We start from the raw sequence: 15,223 nt of genomic DNA on the forward strand, positions 1-15,223 counted from the left end.
CCTTTCTCCACTGGGCTTCAGTGTGTTTTAGAATTGATTTAAAGGTTTTGTTATTTGCTTTTAAAGCTCTGAATGGGTTGAACCCAGCTTATACATCAGACCTCTTAAGCCCATATACAATCTCTAGACTTTTTAGGTCTTACGTCATGGGGCTCCTGGCAGTTCGCTCAAGATCTAAGATCAAGGGTTCATTGTCATGGCCCCTAGACTGTGGAATCTCTGTGAATCTGTCTAGTACCGGCTCCAAACTCTGGCTTTTAAGACCTCTTGATTTATCTGGTTGTAGGTGTCTGTTGTGTTTTCTACAACGCCTTTTTGCAGCACTTTGAACTCCATTTAATAACTAAACTAATTCAATAATTTTGATTTAAATCAACAATTTAGGAAAATTAAGCTTTTGCTGGGATACCAATCACATTTCAGTAAATGCCTCTCTTTCCTTTCTCAACATATTTCTCTCCACTTTCTTTATCATTAGAGGGGATCAGTCAGGGTTCATACAATGTAGGATGAAAAAGAGATGTACAAATAGAAACTTGGCATTACATGACTTGACAAAATGGACAACATAGATATATTTCAACTTACAGATCCGGGCTGCTCATGCATGGATTCTAGTAACTCAATGATATACAAGTGTTTGTGGCTACATTGCCACATCAGTCCATCAGAGTCCATCAGGTACCGTAGAAAGAACAGCTTGAATAGGAATTCATTCAAGCCTTTCCGCACCTGGATAATATAATTTGTATTGTTACAAAATATTTAGGCTATATTTTAAAACTACTACTGTACAAAACAAATGTGTACATCTCAAGGGTTCTCTGAGAACCACAGTGTTGTTTAAAGCATCCAAGAAGTTTCACTATCAGGGTTATATAAAGACTCCTTACCGAGGATGTGACATCAAAGTGAAATAGCTTGTGATCTTTGTCTCTTGGCGTGTTGTACAAAGACTGGAGAATCTTGTGGTCATCAATCTCATGTTCAGTTAGTCGAATGCACTTTTTAAATGCAGTTCCTTGTTCAACACTTCCCTCCAGCTTTTCGTACAACCTTTGTACATATAAGGACTTGCCTGTAATAGTTTGACAACCATACATGAGGGCATCAAAGTGGTTGTGTTCTTACTAGTTAATGTAACTGACTTAATGTAAGTTTCTAATAAAGTTATTTCGTATTGTTTGCAGCCTAAATCGTGAAGTGGAATAGACTGGAGAGCTATTTCAATAAGCAGAAATGTTGTTACACGATTAGCTTTAATTAGTCAGTTGGTCCCAAATGTTTCAACACTACTATGCATGTGCCATTGCGGGACACAGCTACAAAGACTCTATGAGCCTGATTACTGCATCATTTGAGCTTAGCTTAGTTGGTAAAGCACAGGTTTGCTGTGCCAGAAATCACAGGTTCTAAGCCACAGTGAGTCAATTTAGCACTGCCATTTTTTATGCATGCTGCCTTCCCCAAAAACAAGTAGGCCTACACTCTTTTAAACAGTTGTAGCCTAATGCTTGAATGTGCATGCTGGTGGTTGCAATGTATGCCGCCAAACATCGTGGCCGACCTGGTCCTTCCCAAAGCACCAAGCTGGTTGCAGTTTATCACAAATTGTGTGCTTGTTTCCTGCACGAGAGGCTGTTGATGAGAATCTTTTCTGTCATGTTCACTTGAAAATATTCCCACAAAAATGCCACCAAATGGTCCAAAACTGCTGACTTGAAGCCAGTTTTATAAATTCTGCCTAGACAATGTATTCCAGAAGCTAATCCCAGATCAGCCTGCACACGTAATATCCCCTCCCTTAAGTGAATGACTTCCTTGTAAAGAACATTACTGGCAGCCAAGGTTTTGCTTCGATGGATTACCAATAATATCACAATCATACAAACTGAAGACTCCTAACAGTGTTTTAGATGAACTTCTGAAAACCACTGAAGCCAAATAAAAAATCTGAAACTAGAAATGCCATTGTTTATCTAGAGACACAGGCAAACATGCTCGAATAAGAAAAAAACTAGGCTACGTTATGCTTGTTTGCTCATGTAGACAATACATTTTTATGGTGCTTTAAAACACTATACTGACTTGTTGGAAGTTTGGCTCCGGTAGTGTCCTGTAGTTTCTCTGATAGGTATCTCTGTCCTGTGTGCAGGCTAATGCTTTAGCATACAATATGTGAAGTAACTATAGGTGATTAGCATTTTCCAAAGATTAAAGATAAACCTTTCAGTAATCCAAAGTTATCCTGTAGATGAATAACTTCTGAAAACAAAATTTCAATCTTCATCATTAGTGAAGTCCATTATGAATCTACAGTGCAAAATGTTTAGCTGTCTGGCTAACTTGACTCACTTCTTGTGTAAACAAAACAAGTTGTGCTCGAAGAAAGAGAGATCTTCTGCCATTAAAAGTGCATTCTTTTTGTTGAAGCTTATTTTCCTTTTAGGAAGTTTTGTTGATAATCTAATTCCCTTACTTCAAATTGGGCTACAGAGTGTCAAGAGGTGATATGAAGTGGAAAAACTAGGACTCACCAACTCCTGCTCGTCTGGAAGAAACAATCCCAACAGATTGTCCACCTTTGAACACAGAAGCAGTGCTGTTGTGATCTGAAGGGACAGAGTAATGTCTGGACAAGTACTTCTGAATCCTTTCCAAAGGCTCTTGTGGCACATAGTCTCTTTTGAACTGACTAAATGCAGTGGGAATATAAGTGTGTTCTCTGTCCGAGCTGCAGTAGATCACTAGCCTGTATTGGTGTTTCCGCAGGGAACTCAGTTTCTGAAAACACTTCTCCATTGCATAGCTAACATCATAGCTTAGCTGGTCTGCCCAGAGTATTGTGTAAATCTTCTGGCCAAGGTAACCTGGTGTGAGACATCTCCTCAGGAAAAGCTCTACTTGCTCATAGGGTGTTTCAGGAGTACACAGGAGAACTTCATCATAGCTGGGCAACTGCTCATAATCACTGGTCATGTACAAGCAGATACTTGAAGCCAGGATCTCATCATGTGGGCAGATTATGAGATTAGGTTGACTAGAGAAGAGGCCTTTTGGGAGATTTCTTCTGATTGAATTATCTTGTGTCTCTGAGAGCACTGGTTCCTCCCATTCATCTTGATTTTGGTCTTGTGTGACATGTGTCATCATTTCTAATAGAACTGCTAAACTCCTTACGTCCAAAAAGTCATGGAAAACGATTCCCACATTCTTCATGTAGTCATTCCACAACTCTTCTAGTTCTCTCAAACCAACAGCCTGGTCTACCTTGTCAGCTGGATCATCAACTGTAGCTTGGCTCTCACAAGCTGAAGACATATCATCCCTGTCATCCTGGTGATGAAAAAGACTTTGAAATTGGATGTCTTCATTCTTCCTACTGCCAGGTTCAAATTGGTTGTGAAACCTTGTCCATGTCCTCCACACATCTGATGCTGTGCAGTTTGGTTTGATGGAAGAGAGCATCATCAAAGCTTTGTCCTCTATTTCTGCATTCACATTTGTCGGAGTCAAAACACTGCACAGGTAGACTATCTGTTCTGCTGTGAAGTAGTTAAGGTAGTAGTGTTCAGATCTCTGTTTGTCCATGAAGTTTTGCCAATCATTGAGAAACAACTCCATCTTCTTTGACAGTGCTGTTAGTTGTTCAACTAGGTTTCCACATACTTTGAGGTGATGTAGGGTCTTGCAAAAGTTGAATTCCATGACAATACAGTGGTCACTCTGGGTTTTGCAATAAATCTTAGCTTCCCAACACCTGAATAGTGGGTTCCCTGCAGCATAGAGGTCTACAAATGCCCTGCCAAGTCTTTGGACATTGTCAAAAACCTGAAGATAAGGAAGACGAAAAGGGAGATTACAAGCCAAGTAAAAAATTGCAGCAAATCCAAAATTTAGGCTACTTGGACATAGAACAATACTAAAACTTCCATGGCTAAAAATATTAGCTACATAATATTTATAAGTATTTCTTTTATTTATATGCAATCACAACAGACTTCAAAAAATAAATCTAACAGGACAAATTTGAAAGATATAACCAATCTACAATACCTCAGCAAAGTGTTCTACTTCACTCTGATTTTGCTCCCCTCTTCCAGACATAAGCATGAGTTTATTTTGCAACTCCTTCAGGTCTTCTAATTCATAGGTGCGCATCATGTTTTTTTCACGTCCTTCCTGAATTTGCAGCATCAGGGAAGTCTCTAAATTCAGCTATTGAAAGAAACATAATAAATATGATATGCAGCACATTAGTATTAGGTTTATTTGAAGTGATTTGTTGACCAAGTAATATCACATGCATAATACAAAAAAGTCATATAATATGATTTGCTAATAGGCTGACTTCAAATATATTACCTAATTATATTAACTATACTGGCATTATTATTATCTTCATCAGGGCCGGTTTTACTTATTTTATCTTTAATATCGATTGATTGATTTGACCTGCTTGACAGACAGTGACAGAAAGGCATAAAACAAAAATGCAGACATGTAACTACTAGATGAAATTGTCCTGGTAGGCCTACTGATCACAGACTAGCCAATCCTAGCAGTTAGGAGTCATCTAGGACTTTTTTTAACCTAAACTGGTTTTAGTGCCACCCTGGGTTAAGGTCACCAGAATTACAATCTTTATAGACAAGAAACCCTGGAAAACTGTAAATAAATTGTTATATAGGTCATGAACCAAATGTATTTATTTTTGTAGCTGGTGACATCAAATGGTAAATGCAAGCGATTTTTTTTTTCATTTGGCGATGTAACTGATCTACAACCATACTAACCAATTTTTTTTTAAATTAATATTATCACCAAAGAGCTCAAGCAAAGAAATGCAGCAAACCAGAATGCCTTATTTGGGCAGAAAATGTAGGCCAGGCTGTGTGTTCTGTGGTATAGGAGAGAAAGCTGTAGGCGTCCAATACTGCCGCTAGAGGTTTTACCATGGAGTCTATGGAACACCCGTTGCGTCCTATTCAGACGCAAAAGGGTACCTTTAGTGTTGTTATAGCGACGCCATGGGATTTGACAAAGAGTCAACATAGGACGAGTTGGGAATGAGAACTGGTCGCCCAATTTACAATTTCCCATTTGGCAGACGCTTTTATCCAAAGCAACATACATATGAGATTTTAATACAACACAAGCAAGGATCTAGTCAGGAGAGAATGACGAGAGTAAGTGCCATAAAGCTAAGCTCTGGTCCAACAGGACATAGGTGCTATGAGGCAGTGCATAGAGGCAATGCATAGAGTGCATAGAGGCAGATAAAGTTTTTTTTTTGTTGTATTACACAGTCCATCAGTTGAGAAGGTGTTCGCTATAGAGCTTGGTCTTTAGCCTTTTCTTAAGGATTGAGAGGGACTCTGCGGATCGAATGGAGTAACCACAGAAGAGAAGAGTCTAGCTAGAGACTTAGGGCCTTGTTGTGGTGGCAGCACCAGGAGGCGTTCCTTGGCAGAGCATAGTGGGCGGGAGGAAGCGTAGACCTGAATGAGGGAGTTCAGGTAGGTAGGAGCCGTTTTGGTTGCTGCTTTGTAGGTGAGCATCAAGGACTTGAACTTGATGCGGGCAGCAACTGGGAGCCAGTGGAGGGATATGAATAGCAGAGTGACATGTGCTCTTTTGGGCTGGTTGAAGACCAGACGCACCACCGCGTTCTGGATCATCTGCAGAGGTTTGAGCGTACATGCCGGGAGCCCTGCCAGTAAGGAGTTGCAGTAGTCAAGGCGTGATATTACAAGTGACCTGAGTAACCAGCTGAGCTGATTCGAGCTGGATACTGATCTGTTGTTGTACAGAGGGACTGGCTGGGATGACAAGGAGCTCAGTCTTTGACAGGTTAAGCTGAAGGTGGCGTTCCTTCATCCATGGTGAGATATCGGCGAGGCATGCCGATATCCGTGCCAAGACTGTGGGGTCATCTGGCGGGAACGATAGGAAGAGCTGGGTATCGTCAACATATGAATGGTATGAGAAGCCATGTGAGCGGATGACTGCACCAAGTGAGGTGGTATATATTGAAAAGAGAAGGGATCCAAGCACTGACCCTTGAGGTACCCCTCTGGACAAGCAGAGGGATTTAGACACTTCCCCTCTCCAAGATCTCCCTGAGAGGTAGGACTCAAACCAGCGGAGAGCAGATCCTGAGAAGCCAAGCTCAGCGAGTGTGGAGAGGAGGATTTGGTGGTTAACCGTGTCAAAGGCAGCTGATAGGTCAAGCAACATTAGAACAGAGGACTGACCGGCAGCTCTAGATGATCGCAGTGTTTCCACTACAGACAAGAGCGCAGTCTCGGTAGAGTGTCCGCGTTTGAAGCCAGACTGGTTAGGATCATACAGGTTTTTCTCAGAAAGGAATTTAGAGACTGTGCGCTCAAGTGTCTTGGAAAGGAAGGTGAGGAGTGAAACTGGCCTGTAATTTTCAACCTGAGATGGGTTGAGTGTAGGTTTCCTTAGCAGCGGGGTAACCCGGGCTTGCTTAAAAGCAGTGGGGAACACACCCGTTGTAAGTGAGGAGCTGATGATGTGCGTGACTGCAGGGATAAGTGTGGGCGAAATGGTCTGCAGGAGGTTGGAAGGTATGGGGTCCAACGGACAAGTAGTGGGACGAGAGTCAAGCAGAGGTTTGGAGACTTGCTCCTTGTGAGATGGGAAAATGAGAGGAGTGAGGCCCTGTTAGCTGACAGCAGCATACTGAGTTGGTCAGGCTCAGAGAACTGATTACTAATGGTAGAAACCTTATCAGTAAAGAAGAATGCGAAGAGGTCAGCAGTGAGCAAAGTTGAGGGTGGAGGTGCTGGAGGGTTGGGGAGTGAGTTAAAAGCAGAAAATAATTTTTGAGCGTCTTTGGCGCTGCTGATTTTCTCCTGATAAGTGGTCTTGGCACTTTTTAGATGGGAGGAGAATGCAGATAGAAGAGTCTGATAGTCACTGAGGTCAGTGGGATCTCTGGATTTGCACCATTTCCTCTCAGCTGCTCTGAGCCCCGCGGTTGTTCTCTGAAGACACTAGGGCTGTCCCGAATACCATTTTTTGGGCCATACACAGTTTTGGGCCATACACAGTTCACCCGACAAAGTTCACATAGTCACAGTTCCTCCTCACAAAAACACAGCGCTGAAAACATACTTAACATACATATAACTTCAATTAATAGCCCGAGAGAGAGAGAGAGGGATGGTCGAGCGAGCTAGAGAGAGAGAGAGATGGTCGAGCGAGCTAGAAAGTGTTCTAAAGTTCTAAAGCGCAGAGAGAGAGAGAGGGAGAGAGAGAGCCCCGTATCAAAATACCGGTAGCCTACCTTAGAAAAAAACTTAAAAAAAAAAAAGATCAACGGAGAAATGTCTTGCTGCTGCTTCTCCTGAGTTTTGTTCAGGCAATTTGACAACTGACAGCTTGAATTTCAGGTTGTACTTTTTTCTCTGTGCCACCATGGCGATCAGCAAATGTGACTGACATTTGAATGCAAGTAAAAAAAAAAAAAGAAACTGCTTTGCAGCGTCAATGGCAACCGGCTTACGGATTCATATAAAATTACATGTAAAAAAACGAATATCCGAATCCCAAAATTGAAAACCGAATACCTACCCAACGAACGAATATCTGAATAGTCGAATATTCGGGTCCAGCCCTAGAAGACAGCCATGGACTGGGGGGGGGGGGGGGGGGGGGGTGTTACGAGCAGGTTTGGATGAGAGTGGGCAGAGATTGTTTAGAGAGGCGGCTAGCAAGGAGCAGAGTGTGTCTGTAGCCTCACTAACATGGAGTGAGGATAATTCATTATGAGGAGGCATGGTAGCCGAGACCTCATTGGAGAGCTGAGCCGGTGTGAGGGACCGGAGGTTTCGTCTGAAGGAGACCATTTGAGAACCTCCTCAAGCAGAACGTGAGGATGTTCCGGTAAGTAAAGCATGAATTGAATAAAGAAGTGGTCTGACAGATGTAAGGGGGTGACTGTCAGATTTGCTGTGGAGCAGTTTCGAGTCACAATCAGATCGAGTGTATTGCCCGCTTTGTGTGTGGGAGCGATGGAGACCTGTTTGAGGTCAAATGAGGACAGAAGTGAAAGGAAGTCAGCCGCTTGGGGTTTGCCAAGATGGATATTCATGTCCCCCATGACAATCAGTAGGGCGCCATCTTCAGGAATGGCTGAGAATAGCATGTCCAGTTCAACTACAAAGTTCCCCAGTAGCCCTGGTGGGCACCCGTGCCACCTCCACGTCCAATGGAACGAGGTGTGTGGGAGAAAGTAGAGTCAGCTGAAAGCGCAGCTAGTGTGGCTGTGTTTTCTGGATGGATCCAGGTTTCGGTCAGGGCTAGTACCTGAATGTCAGATATGTTTGCAAGTGCTTGGATAAATTCTTATTTACAGCAGACTGACAATTCCATAAGCCAAAGAAAAAAGCAGAGGAAGTAGCTGAGGCTTTTCTGAGAGAGTAGAGGTTCTCAGGATTGCGCTGTCTTTTATGACTGATGCATTTTTTTCGGTTACCCTGGATGACAGGGATATGTTGGTAGCACAAGGTCAGTGAGAAGGCAGGCCAAGAGAGTAAATAGTAGATGAGAGTAACTTATCAGTGCCATTGCTCAGTGGACTCGCACAGGTAGACTCGAAGGTCTTTACAGAATTAGGTCTACAGACAAGAAGGACTGACATACAAGGACTGACGCTACTTTCATGTTTAAATACCAGGAAATGCCACAGCTGTGCCTAGTCACAGCTCATTTCCCGGCCCTTTCAGATTTCCACAACAAAGCAACAGATAGAGGGCGTGACCCGTGTCAGCTGACCCACCTATCGAAACTCAGAGAGTGAAACCAGGAAGTGCTCAGCCACAACAAAGCCTGACAACAGCCTAAGTCCAAATCTAACCCAGAAACAAAGATTCACAATCCTTACTCACCGACTGCTATCTCCTATATCCTAGATCGGAGCTTGTTCCCCTTTTGTCAGAATGGCTGAATCATTGCCCACCTTTCGCCAGAGACTGAAGACATCTCTTCAGGTTACACCTGGACCCCACTTGAACTAAACATCGAACAAAAAGTTCGGAAATTTGTGTTTGGTAGATTATTTCTCTGTTGTAACAATGCTTCTTGGCAATACATTTTATACCGTTGGAAAGCCTGTTTATTTCCCTTTTAAATGGTGCCTCATTTGTAAGGAACATGCATTTGTGGGATGAGCAGCACAGCTGAGTATGTGGGTTGCGCTCATGTAAAATTTGCCAAATCTTCTCTGCCAATGCCAAACAGCTTATTCTGCTGTTGCTATTGACTCGTTTGGTGTTGTTTGGTGGATTGGATGATTGAAGTCTATCAGTAACAAGGAAGAAACAATACATATTGGCAACTTTACAATTTATTCATTTAACAAACAGTCAGGAGCCTCAGTAGCGTGTGGAAGAACCATACACAGCCACAACAGCCTGGCACCTCCTCCTCATGCTGGTCACCAGCCTGGTCACACACTGCTGTGGGATGGCATTCCACTCCTCAACCAGGATTTGTCGCAAGTCAGCCAACGTGGTTGTGTCGGTCACTCTAGCACGAACAGCACGCCCAAGCTGATCCCATAAGTGTTCAATTGGGTTGAGGTCAGGACTGTTGGCAGGCCATTCCATTCTCTCTACTCCCAAATTCTGGAGGTAGTCTCTGATAAACCCCGCTCTGTGGGGGCGAGCGTTGTCATCTTGGAGGATGGAGTTCGGTCCCAGACTGTGGAGATATGGGATCGCCACCGGTTGCGGAATCTCATCTCGATATCTCTCTGCATTGAGATTGCCTCCAATGATGACAAGCCTCGTTTTTCCAGTGACTGCCTCCACCAAAAGGTGTTACTCTATCGGTGCAGCAATCAGCATAGCGTTCTCCCCGTCTTCTCCACACTTTGACCCTATGATCCAACTTCCGTAGGCAGAATCTGGACTCATCCCTGAACATAACGTTCCTCCACATGTTCAGGTTCCAGTGCAGGTGCCAATCAGGTACCTGATTGTCAGCACCTGGGGGTACTGGAAGCTCAAAACAAGAGTCAATAGCAACAGCAGAATAAGCTGTTTGGCATTGGCAGAGAAGATTTGGCAAATTTTTCATGAGCGCAACCCACATACTCAGCTGTGCTGCTCATCCCACAAATGCATGTTCCTTACAAATGGGGCACCATTTAAAAGGGAAATAAACAGGCTTTCCAGTGGTATAAAATGTATTGCCAAGAAGCATTGTTACAACAGAGAAATAATCTACCAAACACAAATTTCCAAACTTTTTGTTCGATGTTTATATAATGATCTTCTTCCCCTTCTACTCCAAAATAAACAAAAAAAAAAAACCCCTCTGATTCTACAAATGCTACTTATTCCTATTAAAAGACTTGGCTGATGAAGACTGTGATACACAGTTGGTTTCACTACTGTTGACAAAATGCACTTATTGTAAGTAGCTTTGGACAAAAGCGCCTGCTAAATGACATGACGTAATGTAACATGGCACAGATGGCCCTTTATGGATCCTATTCTACAATGTTAAGTGTGAGTGATAGTCTATACCAGGCATCACTAACTGGCGGACTCCGGGCCGGATCCGGACCCAGTGACGGTTCTGTCCGGACCGCGACCAATTTCTGATCAATTAATGAATAAGATAATAATATAATAAGATTGACGGAGAATTGACGGCAGGAATACAGCAGCCTAGCTTCGCATAACAGTGCTACTTCATAGAAACAAGTTAAATTCACTTGAACACATTGTTTAATCACTCACATTGAGAAAATAGGAAAGAATGTCTAGTTTCTTCTTTCTCGACATTTTCACAACAACCTGTCAGCTCCGTGGTTCAGAGTAAACTATCTGTGCTTGTCATTTGATTGTGCATTTATTTAATGTCGCCCAGCATCCCGGTTGAGTGGAGTTTTCCATTTTTAAGCACTGTGATTGGCCTGAAGGTCCAAACACCACCCAGCCGGAAAACTTTGGTCATAAAATGAACCGTGTGATGCCCTTGGCTGCGCAGTGGGAAAAAGGCACATGAAAGTTCTGTTTGCACAATTTCAAAAAGAGGCACTTTCCTATTTTATTCTGAAGACGGTCTTTTTTTCTTTTACTTTAAATTAGAAAATAATTGTGATACTTTTAATTATGTTTAAGCTGCTTATTTGTTTTCCACGTGTTCAATGTGTGTGCATGGGAAAAGTTCTTGAAATTGTTCAATAAATGTTGTTGAAATGTACAGTGTTTATTTTATTTGATAGAAAGTCATACAACAACTACATATAGGCCTCCGAATCACAGCACACAAGTTAGACACTGATACTTCGGATCTTTGACGGGAAGAAATTTTAGTGAATTGAATTTTAGTTGAATACCCATGGTCTATACCGGTCATCCTCAAAGTCCGGACTCCGGTCCGGATCCAGACCAAACCACAACTCTCTCCAGACTCCGAGCAAATTATACTTTTCATTATGTATTATTTGTATTACCTGTGAGACATCGCCACGACGCAATGAGTCAAAATTCTCCGCTTTCTCCACCGCAAGCAGCGCTACTCTGCTTTGTTTTGGTCCAATCACCTTCAGCATCCTGTCATCTCCTTGACAACGATGGTCGCAGACGTGACGTCATAGAGCCGCGCTTTTTTTTTCAAACTTTATTTATACAAGCGAAGACCGGTGGAATGAAGTTGACAGCGCAGCTCATTTCGTCAGCAGTTAGCTAGTAGCCTAGATTTCGAACGTGAGTCAATCTAAAATGGCGTGTTCAAAGGTGGCCAGTAAAAGAAAAGTCGACAGTGAAAATCGGCAATTCAAAGAGGAATGGACTGAAAAATATGTGTTCATCCTCCCTCCAACGAGCACCAAACTGATGTGCCTAATATGCCAAGAAACAGTAGCTCTTGTGAAGAGTGGCAATTTGAAACGTCACTATGAAACAAAACACAGTTATTTTGAAGCAACCTTTCCTCAAAATTCACAGCTAAGAACCACAAAAATCAATGGGATAAAATCGTCATATCAAGCCGCAAGCAGAATTCTTGTTACATCTATGTCACAACGAGAAAAAGCAACTGAGTCCTCACTCAGAGTGGCATGGGTGTTAGGTAAACACAAGAAGCCATTCTCTGATGCAGAAATAATAAAAGAATGTATGACTGAAGTGATGGAGACCATGTTTGAAGGCAAACAAAAAGAGGAAATGACCCCTCTCAGATTCCACAGCAACCAGAAGAACTGAAATACTGGCTGGCGATTTGATTAAACAGCTTTGTGATGGAATAAAAAATGCACAGTGCATTTCCTTAGCTGTGGATGAGTCCACTGACACCACTGACAATGCTCAGTTGCTGGTGTGTGTGAGGTTTTATGATGAGGCAAGGGGGAGTTTGTTGAAGATGTGTTGGGCCTGACAAACCTCAGTGGACACACAAGGGGGAAGACATTTATGAAGCAATAATGGGAATGCTGAATGAAAGAGGGATAGATTTGAAGAAAGTGGTGTCAATTGCTACTGATGGAGCTCCAGCCATGATGGGGAGAGAGAGGACTGGTTCAGCGCCTGAAAGACCACCACCCTGACCTGATATCTTACCACTGCATAATCCACCAGTCTGTCCTTTGTGCAAGTCTTGGAGAAGTGTACTCTGAAATAATGGCAACAGTGATGAAACTCAAACTTTTTGAGAGCATCATCTTCACTGCAGCATCGCTTGCTGCGCACATTCCTGACAGAGGTCAATGCAACTTTTGATGATTTGCTCCTGCACAACAATGTCAGATGGCTGAGCAAAGGCAAGGTCCTGGAGTGTTCTTGGGCCACTAGGAAAGGCTGCAAGTGTTTCTGTCAGAGCAAAAGAGTGCAAAAGTAAAACAGTTCATGGAATTCATGCAAAATGAAGAAAAGATGGAAGCTGTTGCATTTTTGGCTGATATAACATCTCATCTCAATGACCTAAATCTCAAGCTACAGGGCAAGAACAACACAGTGTGTGAGCTGATCTCAGCAGTGCGTGCTTTCCAGAGGAAACTGGAGGTTTTCAAAAGTGACCTACAGGTAAGCCTTTTTAATCTTTTCTACAGTACCACACACATTCCCTGGATTCCAATGAACACCCTTTTGATACTGTCTTCATTGAAACAAAAAGATGTCTTGCAAAACCTCATCATACCCTTTTAAGCAGTGCTCCTTATAGTCCAGTCAATCTAACTCAAAAAAGGGCCCAACCCAGGAGAAATTGCAATAGTAATGTTTCATAGTTTTTATTGGTCCTAATACCCTCCTGCATCATATATTAAAAGTATACCTTCATGGATTTAGTGGAACATACTTTATTCAAGGTCAAAAGCAAAGTTTTGACGTTTTAGAGTGACGCGGTCTGGGTAAAATGGTGTTAATATTGGAGGGTCTATGTACACCCATCCAACATATTTGGTGTCTTTTCCTAGGTTTTTGGGGTCAATCTTTCCAATAAAACACTTTTTCAGAGGATATTCTAATGTCTTATACATGTATTTGGGGTACTACTACCCCAACACCCAATTTTTTTGCCAAATTTTCCACTTACAGTTTGTGCCACACTGCTCCTATGGGTTTATCCGCATCTAAACTGGGTATAAATTGTTCCTATGATTTGTCCCCCCCAATATATCACTGTAAACACAACTATGTAATTTCAATAGTATTAATAATATGCAATGAAAGCACTTGTGCTGATTATAGTATACAGTATACAGTATAGTGTATATATAGTGAAGTCTTACAAGTACCTGGGTGTTCACCTGAATAATAAACTGGACTGGATGGACAATACAGATGCACTTTACAAGAAAGGCCAGAGCAGACTCTATCTGCTGAGGAGACTTAGGTCTTTTGGAGTGCAGGGGGCACTCCTGAGGACCTTCTTTGACTCTGTGGTGGCATCAGCCATCTTCTATGGAGTGGTCTGCTGGGGCAGCAGCATCTCGACTGCTGATAGGAAGAGACTTAACAGACTGGTTAGGAAGGCCAGCTTTGTCCTGGAATGCCCCCTTGACCCAGTGGAGGTGTTGGGAGAAAGGAGAATGATGGCTAAGCTATCATCCCTGATAGAGAACATGTCCCACCCCATGGGGTGCTATAGGCCAGGTGCAAAGATGGAGGTCTGAGACTAGACAAGATGGCAAGACACATCCCAAAAGTGCAAGCCAACCAGATTGTGTCTCTGGTGAACTCTAAAGATGAGTGCATCAAAGCTATTACAAGAAAGACCGTCACTGCGAGTCATCTTCGGAGGCTGTGGAAGGCGTCGGGCAGAATAGGAGACAGCCCACCCTCGTCAACCTGTGATGTGTCTAAAAACGCCTTTCTATCAGGGCCAAGAGTGAATTTTGACTGGAAAAATGTAGGAATTTGAGAAATGGGTTAATCTCAAAGCCCAGGGTATGGGAATTACCAACTTCCGAGCGGACCCGATCAGCAATCACTGGCTGCAGAGTCCAAGTGATTGTAATATTGACGAAAGCCAGTATATCCTTGCCCTCAAACTGAGAACCAACACCTTCCCGACTAGGGCGTTTGGGTCAAGAGGCAAAGGTGGTAGTGAGTGTGAGAAGCTCTGTAGACTGTGTGGAAGAGCGGTTGAAACATTGAAGCACATTCTCAGCGCTTGTAAGAGCCGCTTAAACCAAACCGCATGGCAAGACACAAGTTGTGTGAGATCTTGGCCCAAGAGGCTGAGAGGCGAGGCTGGCAGGTCTACAGAGAACCACACTTGACCAATGCAGATGGTCAAACGAATGTCCCTGACTTGGTCATGATCAAAGCACGAGTTGCGATGGTCATTGACGTGACGGTAAGATTCGAGTCGGCTGAGGGGACACTCAAGGATGCATACCAAGAAAAGGTTCTCAAATACACACCGCTGGGCGAGGCAGTGCATCTGAGATGGCCACTTGTCAGAGAGTCAGAATTGAGGGTTTTCCCCTGGGAGCAAGGGGCAAGTGGTTAAAGAGGAATGAATGGGTGTTGGAGGGAATGGGAGTCCCGCTGCGAAGGCGGCAACAACTGGCAAAGCTGTTTAGCAGGAGGACTTTGCTGTATTCAGTGGACACCCTTAAGGTGTTCCATGCACTTGTTGCATGATTTATTCGATTGTTCTGTTAGACTGTTATTTGGGGTTCATTGAGAAAGTTCGTTTGTGTGTTCTTTATTAAATTATTCTGAACAATAACAGT

General features: G+C 43.0%; 1 protein-coding gene across 1 annotated transcript in view; it reads right to left on the reverse strand.

Moving 5' to 3' along the window:
* The window catches only part of LOC139660167 (E3 ubiquitin-protein ligase rnf213-alpha-like), a gene marked incomplete at its 3' end in the record, with an annotated part of 59,591 nt that overhangs the window by 22,281 nt on the left and 22,087 nt on the right, over positions 1–15,223 (reverse strand). Inside the window, exons 24-27 of the mRNA XM_071538239.1 lie at positions 4,057–4,218; positions 2,538–3,831; positions 894–1,078; positions 589–732 (exon numbers count right to left, since the gene is read on the reverse strand). Of these exons, the coding sequence (XP_071394340.1) occupies positions 589–732; positions 894–1,078; positions 2,538–3,831; positions 4,057–4,218 (1,785 nt within the window). The remainder of the gene's footprint in view (positions 1–588; positions 733–893; positions 1,079–2,537; positions 3,832–4,056; positions 4,219–15,223) is intronic.

Source organism: Centroberyx affinis, unplaced genomic scaffold (genome assembly GCF_046629955.1).
Source record: "Centroberyx affinis isolate AG114_WGS23_722 - 3 ecotype Tasmania unplaced genomic scaffold, CSIRO-AGI_Caff_v1 ptg003230l_1, whole genome shotgun sequence".
NCBI lineage: Eukaryota > Metazoa > Chordata > Actinopteri > Beryciformes > Berycidae > Centroberyx > Centroberyx affinis.